General features: G+C 33.5%; 1 protein-coding gene across 2 annotated transcripts in view; it reads right to left on the bottom strand.

The window, feature by feature from the left end:
• Positions 1-22,407, bottom strand: part of LOC139529885 (glutamic acid-rich protein-like) — a 34,483-nt gene extending 12,076 nt beyond the window's left edge. The window contains exons 1-6 of one of the 2 annotated variants that reach the window (XM_071325835.1): positions 22,292-22,407; positions 11,697-12,540; positions 8,204-8,287; positions 7,228-7,402; positions 6,758-6,876; positions 4,172-4,360 (exon numbers count right to left, since the gene is read on the bottom strand). In XM_071325835.1, coding sequence (XP_071181936.1) covers positions 4,172-4,360; positions 6,758-6,876; positions 7,228-7,402; positions 8,204-8,287; positions 11,697-12,526 — 1,397 coding nt within the window. In that variant the 5' untranslated portion in view covers positions 12,527-12,540; positions 22,292-22,407. The remainder of the gene's footprint in view (positions 1-4,171; positions 4,361-6,757; positions 6,877-7,227; positions 7,403-8,203; positions 8,288-11,696; positions 12,541-22,291) is intronic. The other variant, XM_071325836.1, reaches the window with a different exon arrangement.
• Between the last annotated feature and the right edge of the window lie 877 nt (positions 22,408-23,284).

The following is a 23,284-nucleotide window of genomic DNA, read 5'->3' as shown; positions in this document are numbered from 1 at the left end:
TTCATTAATTATAATGTTTCCATCCGGTCCTATTTTTACTTGAGGTACAGGCATATCAGGGTCTTTACTATCTGTTACATACCTTTCTTCATTAATTATAATGTTTCCATCCGGTCCTTTTTTTATTTGAGGTACAGGCATATCAGGGTCTTTACTATCTGTTACATACCTTTCTTCATTAATTATAATGTTTCCATCCGGTCCTATTTTTACTTGAGGTACAGGCATATCTGGGTCTTTACTATCTGTTACATACCTTTCTTCATAAATTATAATGCTTCCATCCGGTCCTATTTTTACTTGAGGTGCAGGCATATCAGGGTCTTTACTTTCTGTTACATACCTTTCTTCATTAATTATAATGTTTCCATCTGGTCCTATTTTTACTTGAGGTACAGGCATATCTGGGTCTTTACTTTCTGTTACATACCTTTCTTCATTAATTATAATGTTTCCATCTGGTCCTATTTTTACTTGAGGTACAGGCATATCTGGGTCTTTACTATCTTTTACATACCTTTCTTCATTAATTATAATGTTTCCATCCGGTCCTATTTTTACTTGAGGTACAGGCATATCAGGGTCTTTACTATCTGTTACATACCTTTCTTCATTAATTATAATGTTTCCATCCGGTCCTATTTTTACTTGAGGTACAGGCATATCAGGGTCTTTACTCTCTGTTACATACCTTTCTTCATTAATTATAATGTTTCCATCCGGTCCTATTTTTACTTGAGGTACAGGCATATCAGGGTCTTTACTATCTGTTACATACCTTTCTTCATTAATTATAATGTTTCCATCCGGTCCTATTTTTACTTGAGGTACAGGCATATCAGGGTCTTTACTATCTGTTACATACCTTTCTTCATTAATTATAATGTTTCCATCCGGTCCTATTTTTACTTGAGGTACAGGCATATCAGGGTCTTTACTATCTGTTACATACCTTTCTTCATTAATTATAATGTTTCCATCCGGTCCTATTTTTACTTGAGGTACAGGCATATCAGGGTCTTTACTCTCTGTTACATACCTTTCTTCATTAATTATAATGTTTCCATCCAGTCCTATTTTTACTTGAGGTACAAGCATATCAGGGTCTTTACTCTCTGTTACATACCTTTCTTCATTAATTATAATATTTCCATCCGGTCCTATTTTTACTTGAGGTACAGGCATATCAGGGTCTTTACTATCTGTTACATACCTTTCTTCATTAATTATAATGTTTCCATCCGGTCCTATTTTTACTTGAGGTACAGGCATATCTGGGTCTTTACTATCTGTTACATACCTTTCTTCATTAATTATAATGCTTCCATCCGGTCCTATTTTTACTTGAGGTACAGGCATATCAGGGTCTTTACTTTCTGTTACATACCTTTCTTCATTAATTATAATGTTTCCATCTGGTCCTATTTTTACTTGAGGTACAGGCATATCTGGGTCTTTACTTTCTGTTACATACCTTTCTTCATTAATTATAATGTTTCCATCTGGTCCTATTTTTACTTGAGGTACAGGCATATCTGGGTCTTTACTATCTGTTACATACCTTTCTTCATTAATTATAATGTTTCCATCCGGTCCTATTTTTACTTGAGGTACAGGCATATCAGGGTCTTTACTATCTGTTACATACCTTTCTTCATTAATTATAATGTTTCCATCCGGTCCTATTTTTACTTGAGGTACAGGCATATCAGGGTCTTTACTTTCTGTTACATACCTTTCTTCATTAATTATAATGTTTCCATCCGGTCCTATTTTTACTTGAGGTACAGGCATATCAGGGTCTTTACTCTCTGTTACATACCTTTCTTCATTAATTATAATGTTTCCATCCGGTCCTATTTTTACTTGAGGTACAGGCATATCAGGGTCTTTACTATCTGTTACATACCTTTCTTCATTAATTATAATGTTTCCATCCGGTCCTATTTTTACTTGAGGTACAGGCATATCTGGGTCTTTACTATCTGTTACATACCTTTCTTCATTAATTATAATGTTTCCATCCGGTCCTATTTTTACTTGAGGTACAGGCATATCTGGGTCTTTACTATCTGTTACATACCTTTCTTCATTAATTATAATGTTTCCATCTGGTCCTATTTTTACTTGAGGTACAGGCATATCTGGGTCTTTACTTTCTGTTACATACCTTTCTTCATTAATTATAATGTTTCCATCTGGTCCTATTTTTACTTGAGGTACAGGCATATCTGGGTCTTTACTATCTGTTACATACCTTTCTTCATTAATTATAATGTTTCCATCCGGTCCTATTTTTACTTGAGGTACAGGCATATCAGGGTCTTTACTATCTGTTACATACCTTTCTTCATTAATTATAATGTTTCCATCCGGTCCTATTTTTACTTGAGGTACAGGCATATCTGGGTCTTTACTATCTGTTACATACCTTTCTTCATTAATTATAATGTTTCCATCTGGTCCTATTTTTACTTGAGGTACAGGCATATCTGGGTCTTTACTATCTGTTACATACCTTTCTTCATTAATTATAATGTTTCCATCTGGTCCTATTTTTACTTGAGGTACAGGCATATCTGGGTCTTTACTATCTGTTACATACCTTTCTTCATTAATTATAATGTTTCCATCTGGACCTATTTTTACTTGAGGTACAGGCATATCTGGGTCTTTACTATCTGTTACATACCTTTCTTCGTTAATTATAATGTTTCCATCCGGTCCTATTTTCACTTGAGGTACAAGCATATCAGGGTCTTTACTATCTGTTACATACCTTTCTTCGTTAATTATAATGTTTCCATCCGGTCCTATTTTCACTTGAGGTACAGGCATATCAGGGTCTATACTATCTGTTACATACCTTTCTTCGTTAATTATAATGTTTCCATCCGGTCCTATTTTCACTTGAGGTACAGGCATATCTGGGTCTTTACTATCTGTTACATACCTTTCTTCGTTAATTATAATGTTTCCATCCGGTCCTATTTTCACTTGAGGTACAGGCATATCAGGGTCTATACTATCTGTTACATACCTTTCTTCGTTAATTATAATGTTTCCATCCGGTCCTATTTTCACTTGAGGTACAGGCATATCAGGGTCTATACTATCTGTTACATACCTTTCTTCGTTAATTATAATGTTTCCATCCGGTCCTATTTTCACTTGAGGTACAGGCATATCTGGGTCATTACTATCTGTTACATACCTTTCTTCGTTAATTATAATGTTTCCATCCGGTCCTATTTTCACTTGAGGTACAGGCATATCAGGGTCTTTACTATCTGTTACATACCTTTCTTCGTTAATTATAATGTTTCCATCCGGTCCTATTTTCACTTGAGGTACAGGCATATCAGGGTCTATACTATCTGTTACATACCTTTCTTCGTTAATTATAATGTTTCCATCCGGTCCTATTTTCACTTGAGGTACAGGCATATCTGGGTCTATACTATCTGTTACATACCTTTCTTCGTTAATTATAATGTTTCCATCCGGTCCTATTTTCACTTGAGGTACAGGCATATCTGGGTCTATACTATCTGTTACATACCTTTCTTCATTAATTATAATGTTTCCATCCGGTCCTATTTTCACTTGAGGTACAGGCATATCTGGGTCTATACTATCTGTTACATACCTTTCTTCATTAATTATAATGTTTCCATCCGGTCCTATTTTCACTTGAGGTACAGGCATATCAGGGTCTTTACTTTCTGTTACATACCTTTCTTCATTAATTATAATGTTTCCATCCGGTCCTATTTTTACTTGAGGTACAGGCATATCTGGGTCTTTACTATCTGTTACATACCTTTCTTCATTAATTATAATGTTTCCATCGGGTCCTATTTTTACTTGAGGTACAGGCATATCTGGGTCTTTACTATCTGTTACATACCTTTCTTCATTAATTATAATGTTTCCATCCGGTCCTATTTTCACTTGAGGTACAGGCATATCTGGGTCTATACTATCTGTTACATACCTTTCTTCATTAATTATAATGTTTCCATCCGGTCCTATTTTCACTTGAGGTACAGGCATATCAGGGTCTTTACTTTCTGTTACATACCTTTCTTCATTAATTATAATGTTTCCATCCGGTCCTATTTTTACTTGAGGTACAGGCATATCTGGGTCTTTACTATCTGTCACATACCTTTCTTCATTAATTATAATGTTTCCATCCGGTCCTATTTTTACTTGAGGTACAGGCATATCTGGGTCTTTACTATCTGTCACATCAGCTTCTTCTGATTCTTGGGGTTTTTCTTCTTCTTCTTCAGTATTCACATTTTCTTTCTCTACTATTACTTTTGCTTTCTTCTTTGGTGTTTCAATGATGGTTCTATGAAAATAAAAATAATATGTACAATTTTGTATGTTGTAAAGTCATATATACCCTGACATATTGTTTTTGGTCAATTAATTTGGGAAAACTGGCCTTTGATACACCCATGCATGATAATCCAACAGTTTGACAAAACTGCAAATTTTTTTTTTTTAATTTCCCTGAAGCGGAACTTAGAACCTTGCAGAACTTCTATTATTCAAACTTTTTCTAATATCACCATGTTATATTTCTAGGAACACACACATAATGACAGATATGTTCCTGTTGTTGTAATAACAATCCCTTGTCGTTTCCTCAAATGAATTCAGGATTAGGCTTATTGCCAGGTTTGTACTTATATGAGTAACATAATGGGCACCACATGTGGAGCAGGATCAGCTTACCTTCTGGAACACCTGCGATCAATCTCCACTAATGTGTGTTGGCATTGTGTTGTTCATTCTTGAGTTTTCTATATTCTGTTTTCTATACTTTTGTTACTTTTGTTACTTTTGGTATTTTGTTTTGTTTTGGCGTTGCAGTTTGTTTTTGACTTATAAATTTGAATATCCTATTGGTATCTTTCTTCGACTGATGTAATATTTCTGTGATATCCTTGCAAAAAAAATCCACTTAAATAATCATTATATTTTGAAGCACACAGATACAAGTAACTCATCTACAATTTTTTCTTCACATTTTCATTTTCTCCTAGTATATTACATACCCTATAGTCATAGCATTTATTTACAATTATACTATTACTTAAGCCATTTGATTTTTTCCAGGATTCCAGTATATAAGATCCCCCATAGTCATAGTATTTTTATTACTATTACTTACGCCATTTGATATTTGCCAGGATTCCAGTATAAAAGATCCCCCATAGTCATAGTATTTTTATTACTATTACTTACGCCATTTGATATTTGCCAGGATTCCAGTATATAAGATCCCCCATAGTCATAGTATTTTTATTACTATTACTTACGCCATTTGATATTTGCCAGGATTCCAGTATATAAGATCCCCCATAGTCATGGTGTTTTTATTAATGTTACTTACACCATTTGATTTTTTCCAGGATTCCAGTATATAAGATCCCCCATAGTCATAGTATTTTTATTACTATTACTTACGCCATTTGATATTTGCCAGGATTCCAGTATATAAGATCCCCCATAGTCATAGTAATTTTATTACTATTACTTACGGTCTTACGCCATTTGATATTTGCCAGGATTCCAGTATATAAGATCCCCCATAGTCATAGTATTTTTATTACTATTACTTACGCCATTTGATATTTGCCAGGATTCCAGTATATAAGATCCCCTATAGTCATAGTATTTTTATTACTATTACTTACGCCATTTGATATTTGCCAGGATTCCAGTATATAAGATCCCCCATAGTCATAGTATTTTTATTACTATTACTTACGCCATTTGATATTTGCCAGGATTCCAGTATATAAGATCCCCCATAGTCATAGTATTTTTATTACTATTACTTACGCCATTTGATATTTGCCAGGATTCCAGTATATAAGATCCCCCATAGTCATAGTAATTTTATTACTATTACTTACGGTCTTACGCCATTTGATATTTGCCAGGATTCCAGTATATAAGATCCCCCATAGTCATAGTATTTTTATTACTATTACTTACGCCATATGATATTTGCCAGGATTCCAGTATATAAGATCCCCCATAGTCATAGTATTTTTATTACTATTACTTACGCCATTTGATATTTGCCAGGATTCCAGTATATAAGATCCCCCATAGTCATAGTATTTTTATTACTATTACTTATGCCATTTAATATTTGCCAGGATTCCAGTATATAAGATCCCCCATAGTCATAGTATTTTTATTACTATTACTTACGCCATTTGATATTTGCCAGGATTCCAGTATATAAGATCCCCTATAGTCATAGTATTTTTATTACTATTACTTACGCCATTTGATATTTGCCAGGATTCCAGTATATAAGATCCCCCATAGTCATAGTATTTTTATTACTATTACTTACGCCATTTAATATTTGCCAGGATTCCAGTATATAAGATCCCCCATAGTCATAGTATTTTTATTACTATTACTTACGCCATTTGATATTTGCCAGGATTCCAGTATATAAGATCCCCTATAGTCATAGTATTTTTATTACTATTACTTACGCCATTTGATATTTGCCAGGATTCCAGTATATAAGATCCCCCATAGTCATGGGTTTTTTATTAATGTTACTTACACCATTTGATTTTTTCCAGGATTCCAGTATATAAGATCCCCATAGTCATAGTATTTTTATTACTATTACTTACGCCATTTGATATTTGCCAGGATTCCAGTATATAAGATCCCCTATAGTCATGGTGTTTTTATTACTACTACTTACGCCATTTGATTTTTCCCGGGATTCCAGTATATAAGATCCCCCATAGTCATAGTGTTTTTATTTATTGGTGCATCCTCATCAGTGTATCCGTTCTTCTGTTTGTTGTTCTTCAACAATCCCTGTCATATAAATTGGATTTAAATTCAAGTTGATGTATAAATGGTAAAAAATATCACTATTTCTTCATTTTCTGTATAAAATTTACTATATTTCTATGTGATTGTAGATGAGTGATGTGAGAATCCATTGAAATTGAAGGAAGATATTTTTCTTCAATGGAATTTTTTAAAACTTAAAAAATGGAGATTTTTGAAAACTTTAAAAAGTTTATCAAATTAGATAATATTGACAAATCATTGTGTCAGAAGTGATATTTTTGACACAGTACTTTTATCTCTATTACAGCTTAATCAGGTGATTGTGGCTGGTATTTTACTGAATATAAAACCTGCTGATCTGTACCTACTAACCTGTGTATCACTGTGTACAGTACTGATAGAACTGTTACTGTAATGTCTTTTCCTGGCCTCTGTAGCTCCATCTGTATGAACATTAATTTCTGGACTGGTATCCTGAGATTTGTCTACTTCCACTGGACTGACTGGTTTCTGAGCATGGTGGTTTATAAACTTTACAGGAGGCAGACTAAAATAAAATCATTACATTGTTGTTCATACTTACATAACTGTAATTAAAGGGAGACAATTTGTGCTTTTCTGACTGTTTATGATGTTTTTACACTAAACTTGTTGGGTGTGAGTGATTGATCTATGAGTCTGGGAGAACATGAATCATTTTTATTTGTTGTTATTGGATTTGAACTTGCTTTCAGCAACTTAAAGATCTCTCAGATTGGTACTTTGTGTCTTTTGTCTTCATATATATGCTAGCTGTTTTTGTGCTTTTCGTCAATCTGACGAGTTGAGCCATTTCTAATTAATTTTTACAGCTTCTTCCTATGTTGTGCTGTCCTATGGAAGAGGGATGGTGACACTCATTAACAAGTTTAAACCTTTCACATTCTTTATACCCCTGTCCTGAGTCAGGAGCCTGTAATTCAATACTTTTTTGGTTCATAGTTAACTTTCAGTGTTCGAGAGGTACCATGCATATAATTTCTTCACTCAATTTAGTGTAAATTTTTGTGATACTGCCTGACTTCTCAATTACTCAACAGATTTTTAAAACAAGTAAAGAAGCTTTGTACAACAATTGGATATTTATGATATTGAATAAATTATACCAGTACATGTATTTATAACCCTTTTTTCTTTTACTCTTCTTTCATCTTAACTCTCATAAATCTCTTAAATCTGCTCTTTTATTTTTGTTTTAACTTTCATGATAAGGCTTTTTGCATAAACTGATTTACTAATTATAATATAATAAGACAAAAAATATAAATGACATCTACCAATATTCCAGCTTAGTAATGAGTGAACTTACATTTTTCCTAGTCGTGGTGATTTAAGTGGTGATGAAGGTCTAGCTGAAATATCTTCTTTACTTCCAGACAGATTTATATTTTTACTGAAAAAAATAAAGATTTCAATAATATCATGTATCTAATTTGTCAACTTTCAAGTGAATACATGTACTGAGTTTTAAATTTTCTATTTCAATAGATGGTTAGTGGGTTTAGTTGTAATATAATTTGGATGTTAACTGGATGATTGTAAAATCAAACAGGAATTTTGCAAATTAATTTCAGAAGATATCAAGACTCACTATAAATCTCCAAGCTGGCATGAAAATAAAGGAACTGAAGTGAAAATATTTTGAGGAGTCTTTCATTTTTATGCATTATTTAAAAAAATATATATATAGAATCATATTCAAAACAGTGTAGCTGTGGCCATTGATTGACAACCTTAAATTATCCCATTGACTGGGGCAGATTATGTGAACGTTTGTCTGTAACAACCGCTGCTCACTATGTACTTGTTAAAGGCACTTAAACTGTGGGGTCACAAAAGGTTCTCAACACCTAAATAAAGAAGTTAGAAAAACTAATCAGGAATAACACGATGTTTTGATTTATATCAATAATATAAATCAAAACATAAAGTTATTCCTGATTAATTTTTCGAACTATTTTAATATTAAAGGCGTTAAGAACCTTTGGTGACCCCACAGTTTAAATTCTATAATAAGTAAGTAGTGAGCAGTTGTCGTTGCAGACACACGTTCACCTAATCTGCCCCAGTCAATGGGATACTTTAAGGTTGTCAATCAATGGCCACAGCTACACTGTTTTGAATATGATTCTAATAGTCCTGTAATCCTGTATGTTGGAGAATCATCATATACATTTGTATATCATATCTTTTTTTTTTTAAATGTAAGTAATGTGAGAATCCCAATAAAAAGAATACACAGATGATATTTATCGACAAGCAAATTTTCCAGAAATCGCAATAACTAATTTTACATTTTTGTTTATTCTTGGTAATAAATGCATGTACCAGTAATATTTTCTGAATTTACAGTAAGTTAATCATTCATATTAATTTACATTCAAATTTCCCATAATAAACTCTCATAATTCTATATAATGTATATAAAGTCTGCAGTCATTTAAATCTATTCAGTAATTCTACAACATTTACATATATTCAGATATACATTGTAAGAAGTCACAATTAGTAACCAGATGCTCCGCAGGGCGTAGCTTTATACGACCGCAGAGGTTGAACGCTGAATGGTTAGGGCAAGTATGGACACAACATTCAAGCTGGATTCAGCTCTAAATTTGGATTGTGATTAAATAGTTGACACAGCATAGGTTTCTGACACAGAATGAATGTGTTCTAATGAACTTAAAATTTTTGTTTCTCTTAGAGCAATTCACTATGCTGTTGAATATTAATCCTCTCAAAAAAATGTTTGAAGAAATTTTCTTTTTTATTTATGAAATTTCAAATGAGAAAAATTGAACCCAATTTTTTTAATCACATCCCCCTTTCCCTTATTCCAAAACTAATCTCAATTAAAATTTCTAATGGAGTTTGCAACAATAACTACTCATTTAAATACATCATAAAATATTAAGATGTACAAAAACTGCTTGTTATCACTGAATGGTAAAGATTATTTTAATTTATCAGTTGGTAGTAAAAAGTGAATATACATTGTATATTGTATATAACAAAGATTTAAGTTGATTCTGGACAAAGAAAGATAACTCCAATTAAAAAAAAATCTTGCTATTGCACAATATTTTGCAATTAGATATTTCTTGCTTACTATTCTGGACAAAGAAAGATAACTCTAATTGAAAAAAAAATTGATATTTCACAATATTGTGCAATTAGATATTTCTTGCCATTGCGCAATACTGTGCAATTGAAAAGACTTGCTATTGCACAATACTTAATATAATAATTTTAGATCCTGATTTGGACCAACTTGAAAACTGGGCCCATAATAAAAAAATCTAAGTACATTTTTGGATTCAGCATATCAAAGAACTTCAAGATTTCAATTTTTGTTAAAATCAGACTAAGTTTAATTTTGGACCCTTTGGACTTTAGTGTAGACCAATTTGAAAACAGGACCAAAAATGAAGAATCTACATTCACAGTTAGATTTGGTATATCAAAGAACCCCATTTATTCAATTTTTGATGAAATCAAACAAAGTTTAATTTTGGACCCCGATTTGGACCAACTTGAAAACTGGGCCAATAATCAAGAATCTAAGTACATTTTTAGATTCAGCATATCAAAGAACCTAACTGATTCATTTTTTGTCAAAATCAAACTAAGTTTAATTTTGGACCCTTTGGACCTTAATGTAGACCAATTTGAAAACGGGACCAAAAGAATCTACATACACAGTCATGACAGTTAGATTCAGCATATCAAAGAACCCCAATTATTCAATTTTGATGAAATCAAACAAAAGTTTAATTTTGGACCCTTTCGGCCCCTTATTATGTTGGGACCAAAACTCCCAAAATCAAACCCAACCTTTCTTTTATGGTCATAAACCTTGTGTTTAAATTTCATAGATTTCTATTTACTTATACTAACGTTATGGTGCGAAAACCAAGAAAAATGCTTATTTGGGTCCCTTTTTGGCCCCTAATTCCTAAACTGTTGGGACCTAAACTCTCAAAATCAATACCAACCTTCCTTTTGTAGTCATTAACATTGTGTTTAAATTTCATTGATTTCTATTTACTTAAACTAATGATATTGTGCGAAAACCAAGAATAATGCTTATTTGGGCCCTTTTTTGGCCCCTAATTCCTAAACTATTGAGACCAAAACTCCCAAAATCAATCCCAACCGTTCTTTTGTGGTCATAAACCTTGTGTCAAAATTTCATAGATTTCTATTAACTTAAACTAAAGTTATAGTGCGAAAACCAAGAAAATGCTTATTTGGGCCCTTTTTGGCCCCTAATTCCTAAAATGTTGGGACCAAAACTCCCAAAATCAATACCAACCTTCCTTTTGTGGTCATAAACCTTGTGTTAAAATTTCATAGATTTCCATTCACTTTTACTAAAGTTAGAGTGCGAAAACTAAAAGTATTCGGACGACGGACGACGACGACGACGCAGACGCCAACGTGACAGCAATATACGACGAAATTTTTTTCAAAATTTGCGGTCGTATAAAAAGGAAACCATCATAGCCTTATGTTAAGTACAGCTTTCAACACAGAGCCTTGGCTCACATAGAACAGAAAGCTATAAAGGGCTCCAAAAATTACTAGTGTAAAACCATTCAAACAGGAAAATCAAAGTTTTAATCAATATAAATGTATCAATGGTGAATTATTTAACCTTTCTGTAAAGCGTTCCTTACTTCCAATGATACTAATTAATGTTGCAATAACATTCTCCACCTTTTTTAAAATCATTATAATAATGAAGGAAATAAAGAAACCAAGGTGAATCTATGCCATTAGTTAACATATAACATACTCACTTTCTAAGTTTAAGAGCTTCAATGTTTGGTTTTGCTTTAGGAAATCTTGATCTAAATGGCAGACGTTGTATGACTGAAGGTTTTGGACTAGATTCTGAACCATCTTGAATCTGGTTGTTAACATTTTCTATATTTTTCTCTGGTTCATGAGAATCAACTACCTTTTTCTCAACATTTTTATCTTCAACTGATGTGTGTGGTGAGAGGATCAAACTTTTATTTGGACTAATCTTATCCACAGGACTAGAACATGGCAGTTGTGTTTTAGGTTTAGGGACATTACTATTAAATCTCTTTGTAAAAGTACCAGGTTTATTTAGTACAGAGCTTTGAGACCTTTTACTACTTGGACTTTTTTCTTTATTTTGTTCAACTATCTTTAGCCTAACATCATTATTTTCATCTGAGCTGTCATTTTCTTCCTCTTTAGATTCACTCCTGTGTAGAATTTCCCGTGATCCAACATTCAACCCTAGAGTTTTGAGTCTTGTAAAGGCTGGTTTAGTCACACCAGAACTTGTTTTGTGTGCAGAGTTTTTGTCATTCTGTTGATTTGTGTTTCCTTTGTTATCTCCCCTTATACTTGGAGATGATACCACTATACCAACTTTGCCTGACGAATTTCGAGGAACTTCTGTAGACCTTCCTAGGTCTTTTGTTGGACTGATACCTTTTTTCAAACCAACAGCAGTTGCAGCTCCTGCTGCAAGCTCTGCACTTATTTGAACACTGGTTCCTTTCTCTTCATTAGTCTGTCCACGTTTTAAACCAGAAGAGGTTTTACCACCAATATTAGGTTTAATCTGAATCCTGGATCTTCTGGTTGCCATTTCTCTCTTTAAATCTGAAAATATGTACAAATGTACATTATCACATAATTCTCATAGATAAAAAAAATTTGTAAGGGTTCCAGTGTCTCGCCTACTTTTGGATAGTTTATGAATCTAATAAACGTTTTAAAAACGTTAACTGCAGACTGTATGTAATGTTAACTGGAAGAAAAACTAAGTCCATTCATAAGTAAAATACAGATACACAGGTACAAAATTTTAACAAAATTTCCCTCTAGACACAAGCTTTTGATCATAAACAAGCTTCTGTCCAAGTTTGGTACAATGTACATATATCCAAAATAGCATAAGAAAGTTATCAAAATTTTAAAAACTTTAACCACTGAGTGAATGTGTTGTTTCCTGGTAGAAAAGTCCATTTAAAAGTAAAATGCAGATAAAAATGGAATTTCATTTTTTACAAAATTTACTTCTGGTTACTATCTTATAATCATAAACAAGCTTCTGTCCAACATGTCCAAGTTTGGTACAAACCCAGAATAGTTAAAGAAAGTTTTTAAAATTTTAAAAACTTTAACCACAGAGTGACTGTCACATGAAAGTAATGTTTCCCCGCAGAAAAAGTCCATTTATAAGTAGAATACGGAAAAATGAAACTCCTGGATACTATCTTTAATCATAAAAAAAACTTCTGTTCAAGTTTGGTAGAAATCCAGTGTAGTTTAAGAAAATTATTAAAATTTCAAAAACTTTAACCACAGAGTGAATATTTGTGGACGCCACCGACGGAATGTAGGATCGCTATGTCTCATTCGACTAAAGTTGAAAGTCGACAATAAATAAATGGACAATGTGTCCCCATGCACACAGATGATGCCCCTAATTGCATATAACATTATAAAGGGACATAACTCAAGAACGGTAATAGTGACGCTACACAAATTTGTACTTGATCTGAGTTTTGTTGTAATAAGTATTGTATAAAGGTCTCATAATGTTTGGTTGGGGCAAACTTAAGTTTGAGAACCTAAACTAAAAAAATTACATTTTTTTCCCATTTATAAAGGGGCACAACTTGGGAATGGTTAAAGTGACCCCACCAAAATTCAATCTTAATCTTAACTTTGTGGAAATAAGCATTGTTTATAAGTTTGATTACATTTGGTTGAAGCAAACTTAAGTTAGAGAACAGAAACTAAATTTTTTGCAACTTTTCCAGTTATATAGGTGCATAACTCTAGAACGGTAAGAGTGACACCACCAAAATTCAAATTTGATCTTTGCTTTGAGGTAATAAGCATTGTGTATAAGTTTTATAATATTCGGTTGAGGCAAACTTACAAAATGTAAGTTAGAGAACGGAAACTAAATCAAAGCGCTGTAAGCGCTGAAGGCAGTTAACCAAAAACCAAGGCAACCGTAATTATGAAAACTGTGGCAATGTTGCCTCAACACTAAACATTCATATATAGTACATTCATGTTTATCTAATGATTTATTTATTAAGGCAAATAATTTATATGTTATCAAGGTTTCAAAAGCAATGCATATATCAATGTATATATTTTTATGGTGAGTCTGCAGTGGTACAAGTTCCCAATGATTGCAGTTGTTCTACTTGGTAGTTAACCTTGGTTTTATTTGACTGCTAGAAGTTCAAGTTGACTTAGTATGAACATGTAATAGTATGAATGGACTGGTTTCCCTGGAAAGAAAACTGAGTTTGTGTTCTATAGTACAAAAGTTATGAATTAGATAAATGTTCTATACAACAGGGATCAAAGGTGAGGTCTGACTGACCTGCTCATAGTAAATGTAAATGATTTGTTATTTTGTCCCATACATATGAATATATATAATTTAGGGGTGGGGATCTCAACAGTTTTCAAGTTCTCAAACAGGTAGGGGTAGGCAGAGGATTTAGGGGGGCAGGGGGCCCGCCCCCCCCCCCCCCCCTTTTTGGGAAAAAAATTGGTTGCTTATATAGGAAATCACTGAAGCGTGACTAGAGCGGGCCCCGACTAATGAAAATTTCTGGATCCGCCACTGGGGGTAGGGTGACCCTAGGGACTTCCCCTACATTTCATTTTATTTGTTATATTGTCCAATACATGATTATATATGGTTTAGGGGTGGGGATCTCATTGGTTTCCAAGTTCTCAAACAGGAGGGGTAGGGTGACCCCAGGGACTCCATCTATATTTCATTTAATTAGTTATATTGGCCCATACATGAATATATATTGTTTTGGTGTGGGGATCTCAACCTTTTCCAAGTTCTCAAACAGGAGGGTTGTGGTGACCACAGGGACTTCCCCTATATTTTATTTGACTTGTTATATTGTCCCATACATGAGTATATATGGTTTAGGGGTAAGGATCTTGACCATTTCCAAGTTCTCAAACAGAAGGGTATACAGTGACCTCAGGGACTCCCCTATCTTTCATTTGAATTGTTATATTGTCCCGTACATGAATATATGGTTAAAGGGTGGCGATCTCAACGGGTTTCAAATTCTCAAACAGGAGGGGGTGGGGTGACCCAAGGCACTCCCCCTATATTTCATCTGATTTGTTATATTGTCCCATACATGAATATATATGGTTTAGGGGTGGGGATCTGGACCATTTTTTAATTCTAAAACAGGAAGGGTGGGGTGACCCCCAGCGACTCTTCCTATATTTCATTTGATTTTTCATATTGTCACAAACATGAATATATATGGTTAAGGGGTGTGGATCTCGACCGTTTCCAAGTTCTCAAACAGCAGGGGGTGGGGTAACTCCAGGGACTCCCCCTATATTTCATTTTATTTATTATATTGTCCTATACTTGAATATATGCAAGGGCAGATTCAGGGGGAGGGGTGTTGCGGGCTTGCACCCCCTTAAATTTGCAAAGCATGGGTTGTTCTCAGCTTAATAAAGAATATTCCGATAATTTTACCTCAAATTTTTTTAGCCTCGCTCTGCTTGGCGAAAATTTAAGTTTGTGCCCCTCCTAGCCTAAAATCCTGGATCTGCCCCTCATATGGTTTAGGGGTGGGGAACTTGACCGTTTCCAAGTTATCAAACAGGAGGGGGTAGAGTGGCCCAAAGAATGCCACCTATATATCTTATGATTTACTTACATTCAGGTATATATAATATAGTTGCATTATTTGTTAAAATAAAGAAACTTTCAGCTACTTTAATTGACCCTTCAAAATTGAGAAAAACAAATAACCCTTCGAAATTGCAGTAATATGTTTACACTTTAAAAGCATCTCACATGCATTATCATCATTTATCACTGATAAAGAAAATTTAGACTGTGACCATGAACATGTACATGTATATTGTTAGATATACTGTTCCCAGCTGTCACGTTGTATTGGATTTTTAAATTAAAATTTGTCAAAAAGTAATTTTGAGTTTCTGTATAAAATATTTTTCTGCTTTTTCTTTCTTTTACATATATCTTTTGGTTTACAATTCTAGTGTTTATATTCATTTACCATGCATAGATTTATTTTTTCACCTGCTTTGATTTATTTTGTAAATGATCGCCAAACCCGGAATTATCCTTATCCGCTTCCGGAATCGGATCCGATACTGTAAAATTTTGTCTTCACGGCCGCCATTGTTATGTGTTTACAATGTTGTTTTTGTCAATCAGATACGATTTTACTCGAATTCGAACAATATTTGTCGGCGATTTTCTGTATAAAGCTAGCGGTTGAACAAAATAAACATCGCTGTCATGAATAATAATGATAAAAATAAGTTTTTAGCTCGTTTAATTGGAGACTTTGGTGACTTGCATGGAAGGTTTGCAAAGTAATTTCTTATTTTCTTTCAAGTGGAAGGTGACTACGTCGGGCGTAGCTAGAAACCAACCATCCTAGTCGAAATTCCGCTTGCAAAAGTGGAAGGTCGCGGACCTCGGACCACCGCTAATTTGCACACCTGCCTCCAAATTGAAAAGCTACGAAAATTTCTTTTTCTAATTTGAAATTGCCGCCAACAGCGTGAACAGTTGAACTTATTATATAATAGACTACTGACGTAATTGTACTACGTATTGATGACAAACAATATCACTACGACTTTTGCCATTTGGGAAATCTAAACTACTTGTCTTAAGAGATTTTCGGCGATTAAATATTTCATACAATTGTTCTTTGACATCTTAGCTAAAAGCACAAGTCATAATGAACTACACAAGGATTCTTAATAGGCACTACTTCCTATGTGTAACTTCAAAACTTTTGGATAAATCGACGATCATTTAAGGTTTTTCTGGTCATATTTTTTGTAATCCAGAATAAAAAGTATTAAAAAAATGTTCAATTAGTTATATATAACATAGTAGCGAGCTAGATAATAACAATGGCAAGTATTTCAGCATTTATTGGGTAGAACACAAATCTAGGGCGCTCGCATAATGCAGCTTAACTGCATAAAAATTTGTAATTTTTCCATTTATAAAGGGACATAAATCTAGGATGGTTAGAGTGACACCACCAAAATTCAAAATTGATCTGTATTTTGTGATGATAAGTATAGTGTATAAGTTTCATAACATTTGGTTTAGGTAAAATTAAGTGAGAGAACGTAAACTAAAAAAAAAATCTATTTATAAAGGAGCATAACTCTAAAACGGTTAAAGTGACGCCAACAAAATTGAAACTAGATCTGTGTTTTGTGGTAATAAGAATTGTGTATAAATTTCATAACAATTGGTTGAGGCCAACTCAAGTTCATAACTGTACAAATGTAATTAACGAAATTCAATAAAATGTCGGCAATTAAAGTTTTTGATTTTCATTCCAAGGGAAATAACTCGAAATGGTTTTGCTAAAAGAGGAATTACAGAACCCATATTGAAATTAAAGCAGGGTGTTCTACAATACGACAGAAAAAGGGGCATGGCATCAATTTTTTTCTTTAAAGGACAGAGCCTTAAGAAAACATTGCAGGGCACCATTACACGCCAAAACACCCTGCATTAAACACTATAATGGGAGTATATACGTACATGTACCTTCAAGTTGAATTCAGGTAAAAATTCTTGCCAAATGACTTACCGGTACTAATAATTTTGGTGCATGACAATGAAATGTACACTTTCTTTTAGATGATAAAACCAGGTGTTCCACAGGGCGCAGCTTTATACGACCGCAGAGGTCGAACCCTGAACAGTTGGGGCAAGTATTGACACAACATTCAAGCTTGATACAGCTCTGAATTTGGATTGTGATCAAATTTTTGACATAATATGGGTTTCTGACACAAGACAAATGTCAAGATCTTACAAATCTATTGTCCAATATTGTGCAATTAAAGATTCTTTTTCAAACTTTTCAAAAAACTGGAATTTGGAGAAATTTGGAGAAAAAATATTAACAAGAGGCTCTCAAGAGCCTGAATCGCTCACCTTAATTTTTTTGGTTAAATCTCTCATCAATGATTATTTTGGCTTTTCAATTTATTTAAATGTTCTTTGAATCGTCCTATTTTCTTCAAAAGGAAAAAAAAAATCATTTTCTCCTATGTTCTATTTTAGCCATAGGAGCTATGTTTCTGACATACAAGGAAATGAAATATAAAATTTATACTAGATACTCTGAAACTCATTTAGCCTAAGTTTGGCTGAAATTGATACAGCAGTTTCAAAGGAGAAGATTTTTTAAAGTAAGTCAACATGATGAACAAATTGTGAAAAAAGTCTTTAAAGGGCAATAACTCCTTAAGGGGTCAATTGACAATTTTGGTCAAATTGACTTATTTGTAGATCTTACTTTGCTTAACATTTTTGCTATTAACAGTTTATCTGTATCTATAATAATATTCAAGATAATAACCAAAAACTGCAAAATTTCTTTAAAATCATCAATTCAGGGGCATTATACCTGAAAAACCAGTTACCCAATCATACCTGCCAACTTTCACGATTTAGGCGTGTACTACACGATTTTGACCCTTTGTCACGATTGCACGATCGTGATCGTGAAAATCCCTCTAAAACACGATTTTGTAAAAATCTACACGAAAAATATGATTGTTCCCGATTTTGAACTGTGTCCAATGTAATACAATTGTGTTCAGCCAATCAAATTCTATGTTTCTCATGATCAAATTAATCAGCCAATCAAAAAAGTTTTCTCTCAAGAATATTCTAACATCCTAGATTTTGAACTTGTGTTGTTTTCCTCTGTTTGTTAAAATCGTGAACATGGCAAATGATTTTTCACCTGCAAGGAGGTTTTTACACAGAACAAGAATAAAAGCATGACTGATAGACAAACTTTAATGATGCAGTACTACCATAAAGATAATAAATAGTAGTTTATTCACTAATTCATTGATATTACACTTGCTGTAACAAATGTTATAAAATTTGTATTCAATTAAATTACCAAATTATTTAAAGTACAATGTACTATTCTTTATTTTTTCACATGGACAAAACAAAACCCCCCACATGAGGAATCTCTTAAATGAGGGATTTCCCTTAGTAAAGGGGGCATTTTACTCTTTTAAAAAATAAAATAGAAAAATCACTAAATGTTGATTTTTTAACTTAAAAATGGGAAATTCTGACTTTATATTTAGAACAACTTTTCTTAATGGAGGGTCCAATTATTTTGAAAAATAAAGAAGATATATAAGGCCAAGAACATATCAAAATTCTTTGTGTTGACCATATAATACCAGATAGATCATAAGGTGTATTGTTCTTTGGGAAAAGTTTCTTCAAATAATATAAATATCATGTGCTCATTTTTACTTAAAAAGTGGTTTTTAATGTCCTTACATTGAGGGGTTACCACTAGGTGTTGTTCCCAACCTGATAAAGGTCCTTCTTTGTGCATAATTTTAATTTGGAAAAGTCAACAATTATTTAATATCCTTACACATGAAATTAATTCCTGGTCTTGCAGCCACATGTTCATCTTTTCTACTGATATATGATAACTAGAATGATGCAAATAAACTTAAGAAAAAGTCATGTAAGCTCATCTTACAAATATGACACTTTTTCTAGACCACAAAACAGCACGCACAAAATAGTTGTCGCAAAGTATTGTAACCTTTGAAATTGTTTTCGCGCACAAAAACCCCCATGAGCACTTTCAAAAGTTGGCAGGTATGCCCAATTCGGCTGAAAATTTCAGGACAGGTAGACCTTGACCTAATAAATACTTTAACTTCTTGTCTTATTTGCTCTAAATGCTGGAGTTTTTGAGATATAAGCCAAAAACTGCATTTTACCCTGTGTTCTATTTTTAGCCATGACGGCCATGTTTTTTGACGAAATAAAAAATAAAGCACAAACTTTATTTTATACACCCTACTGATCATTCAATTGACAATTTTGGTCATATTAACTTATTTGTAGATCTTACTTTGCTGATCATTTTTGCTGTTTACAGTTTATCTTTATCTATAATAATATTCAAGATAATGACCAAAAACTGCAAAATTTCCTTAAAATTACCAATTAAGTGGCAGCAACCCAACAATGGTTTGTTTGATTCATCTGAAAATTTCAGGGCTGATAGATCTTGACCTAATGAACATTTTTACCATATGTCAGATTTGCTCTAAATGCTTTCGTTTTTGAGATATAAGCCAAAAACTGCATTTGACCCCTATGTTCTATTTTAAGTAACGGCGGCCATGTTTTTTGACGGATCAAAAATCGAAGCACACACTTTGTGCAGGATAATCTAAGGAACAATCATGCTAAGTTTCATTCAAATCCATTCAGTAGTTTCAGAGGAGAAGATGTTTGAAAAATTGTCGACGACGACGACGACGGACGCCAAGTGATGAGAAAAGCTCACATGGCCTTTTAGGCCAGGTGAGCTAAAAATTACTACCACCACCCTTTTTTTGCAATTATTCAAAAACGTGACATTTTTTAATCATAATTTAAATCCGAACATACCTAACATTGTATACTCAATTTTTTTTAATTACCTCCCTTACACTGCTTTTAAATTGTCTTAATTGTCCATTGACCAGAAAAACCTAGTTTTTCCCCTTTTTTGCCCCTAATTCCAAAACATTTTGAGCCAAAACCCTCCAAAGTCAATACTAACCATCCCTTCATGTTATGGAAACTTGTGATATAATTTCATAGATATTCATACACTTAAACAAAAGTTATTGTTTGAAAACTACAAAAATGCTTAATTTGGGCCCCCTTTTCAGCTCCTAGTTCCTGTAAAACTGTTGGGACCATAACCCCCAAAATAAATCTTAACTATCCTTTCATGGTACTGAACCTTCTGGAAAAAATTTATAGAGATCCATTCACTAAAACTAAAGTTATTGTCCGGAAACTAAATGTGTCTTCGGAAGACGACACAGACAACCATCATCAACGACTTCCTACAAGAACATGACAAGGGACACCAAATCGACGTACAAATGTACATGTAGGCATATTAGATTTCTCAAAAGCTTTCGACACAGTACCACACAACAAATTATTACATAAGTTAGATCAATATGGAATTTAAGGAAACACACACAAATGGCTTAAGAACTTCCTTCCTAACAGTTGACTCTGGGGTCCCCCAGGGCACAGTCTTAGGACCAATCCTGTTCTTGTGCCACATCAATGACCTACCAGACAGTGTAACATCATCAGTAAGACTATTTGCCGACGATTGCCTACTATACAGAACAATTAAAAATAGCCAAGACCAACAAAAACTACAAACAGACTTGGAACAACTAGAAATCTGGGCCAACAAATGGGGGATGCGTTTCAATGCCAAAAAGTGCTATGTTCTATCCATAAACAAAAAAGCATACAAATTCTACACAATTAACAAACACATCCTACAAGAGGTACAAGTGAACCCGTACTTATGACTCCAAATCTCAAACGACCTGAAATGGAGCATCCACATAAATAACATCAGCAAGAAAGCCAATGCCACCTTGGGCTTTCTTAGGAGGAACTTGAGGAACGTACCAGAGGAATGTAGGAGAGTGGCATACATATCCCTTGTAAGATCGACAATGGAATATGGCGCAACAATCTGGAACCCATATATGAAAGGGGATATTGACAAATTAGAATGTATCCAAAACAGAGGCATACGATTCATTAAGAAAAATTACAGGAGTCGAGAAACAGGGTCCATAACAAACATGAGACGCCAACTTGAAATGGAGACGCTAGAGGAAAGAAGACACAGCCTCCTTCTTATTCTGATTTACAAAGTGGTTGAAGGTCTGGTGCTGGCTCTACCAGCCGACAATTTTGTCATACCAGCACGACCTAAATGAACGATAAAAGCCAAAACATATTCAAATTGTGAAACTGACAATATCATTGAACGTCAAGTCCTCAGTAACACCAGAGGACTAAAAGTAAAGAATAGCAACAAACCACAGTATAAACATTCATTTTTTGTGGAAACTACTATTCACTGGAACCAACTACCAAATAAAGTTGTGCATGCAGGTTCTGTAGAGGCATTTAAGACCGCTCTACAAGAACACCGCCCATAACAACGGAGCTCTTCTTAACCGTGTTTAAAAGCCTAAACAGGATTCTACACGTACCACTACAGATACAGATTGATCATGCAGTTTAATTATTGGTTTATTTTTTACTAGCTCATGAGCAGAATCGAGCACAACCGTCAACAACAGAAACTATCCCTCCATGGTTGACGGAGATTCATAATTCGTCTTTTACTATATTCATATTGTGAAATAAAGTTATCGTTTTGGTTCATTCGATGTTGTAAACAATGTAAATAGTGTAATATACATTCAATATCACTTTTCCACTTACAAGAAAACGTTCACATACATTTAACAACTTCCGGTTCCAGTTATTTTCTCGAGTTGTACATACGCACAGTAAAACGAACAAAGATGTACCGAATGTAAAATTTCAATCTGATTACCCACACATCCTCGTTTACAGCAGATTACTGAAACGGACAACCATTTCGTGTGATTGCATCACCACATTCATTAAATGAGAAAGCAATGCATAAATATTATAAAATCTGGTAATTAATATATTGTAGTGTAATAATCCAAGAAAGAATTAAGCAAAACAAGGTTCACATCAAACTTACAATTCGTCTCTAATAACAATCAGAGACCAATCATTTAAATAAGATTTTTTTCTTCATTATTTTGCAATCAAGTTATATAATAATTAGCTATTAACAGAGACATATAATTGTAAATATAACAATAAATATTCAAGATATTTTTTAATTATTTTTTTTTAATTTTATTATTATTAATATTATTATTCGATAATAACAGACTTCCCGGTGTCCTAGCACTCCCTTTGTGTTGGGTGGGGATTGAATTGTCCTTGTAAAAATAATTGTCGTATAAATATACGTTAGTGACACATCTCCATTAATCCCAATAGGGAGTGTACATGGATGCCACTGTACCCTCGCAGCTTTCGACGGGTTCTTCGGATTTCGGAGGCATTTACCAGTCGGCCAGTACATACATACATATTATTATAAAAGCCGTTTGTCGTCTTTTGTTTTTTAATCAATATATTTGTAACTAACAGTTAATATTTTATATTCATGATAGTTGACATAAGTTGTATTTGTATTATAATTTAAGAAAAATTGTTTTATAGTCTCTCATAACTCTTTATAGAGTGGCTCTTGTTGTTAATTTGTGTTTTAAAAAGCTGTATATTTTATATGTAACAAGTGGTGAGACTTTAATAAAGTATTTGTCTTGTCTTGTCTTGTCTTGTCTATTGTTTATGAGTTATGTCCCCCTGCCCTCCTACATCGTTCAG

The sequence above is a fragment of the Mytilus edulis genome, chromosome 7, assembly GCF_963676685.1.
Source record: "Mytilus edulis chromosome 7, xbMytEdul2.2, whole genome shotgun sequence".
Taxonomy (NCBI): Eukaryota; Metazoa; Mollusca; class Bivalvia; order Mytilida; family Mytilidae; genus Mytilus; species Mytilus edulis.
This window is presented reverse-complemented; position numbering and strand designations above follow the sequence as displayed.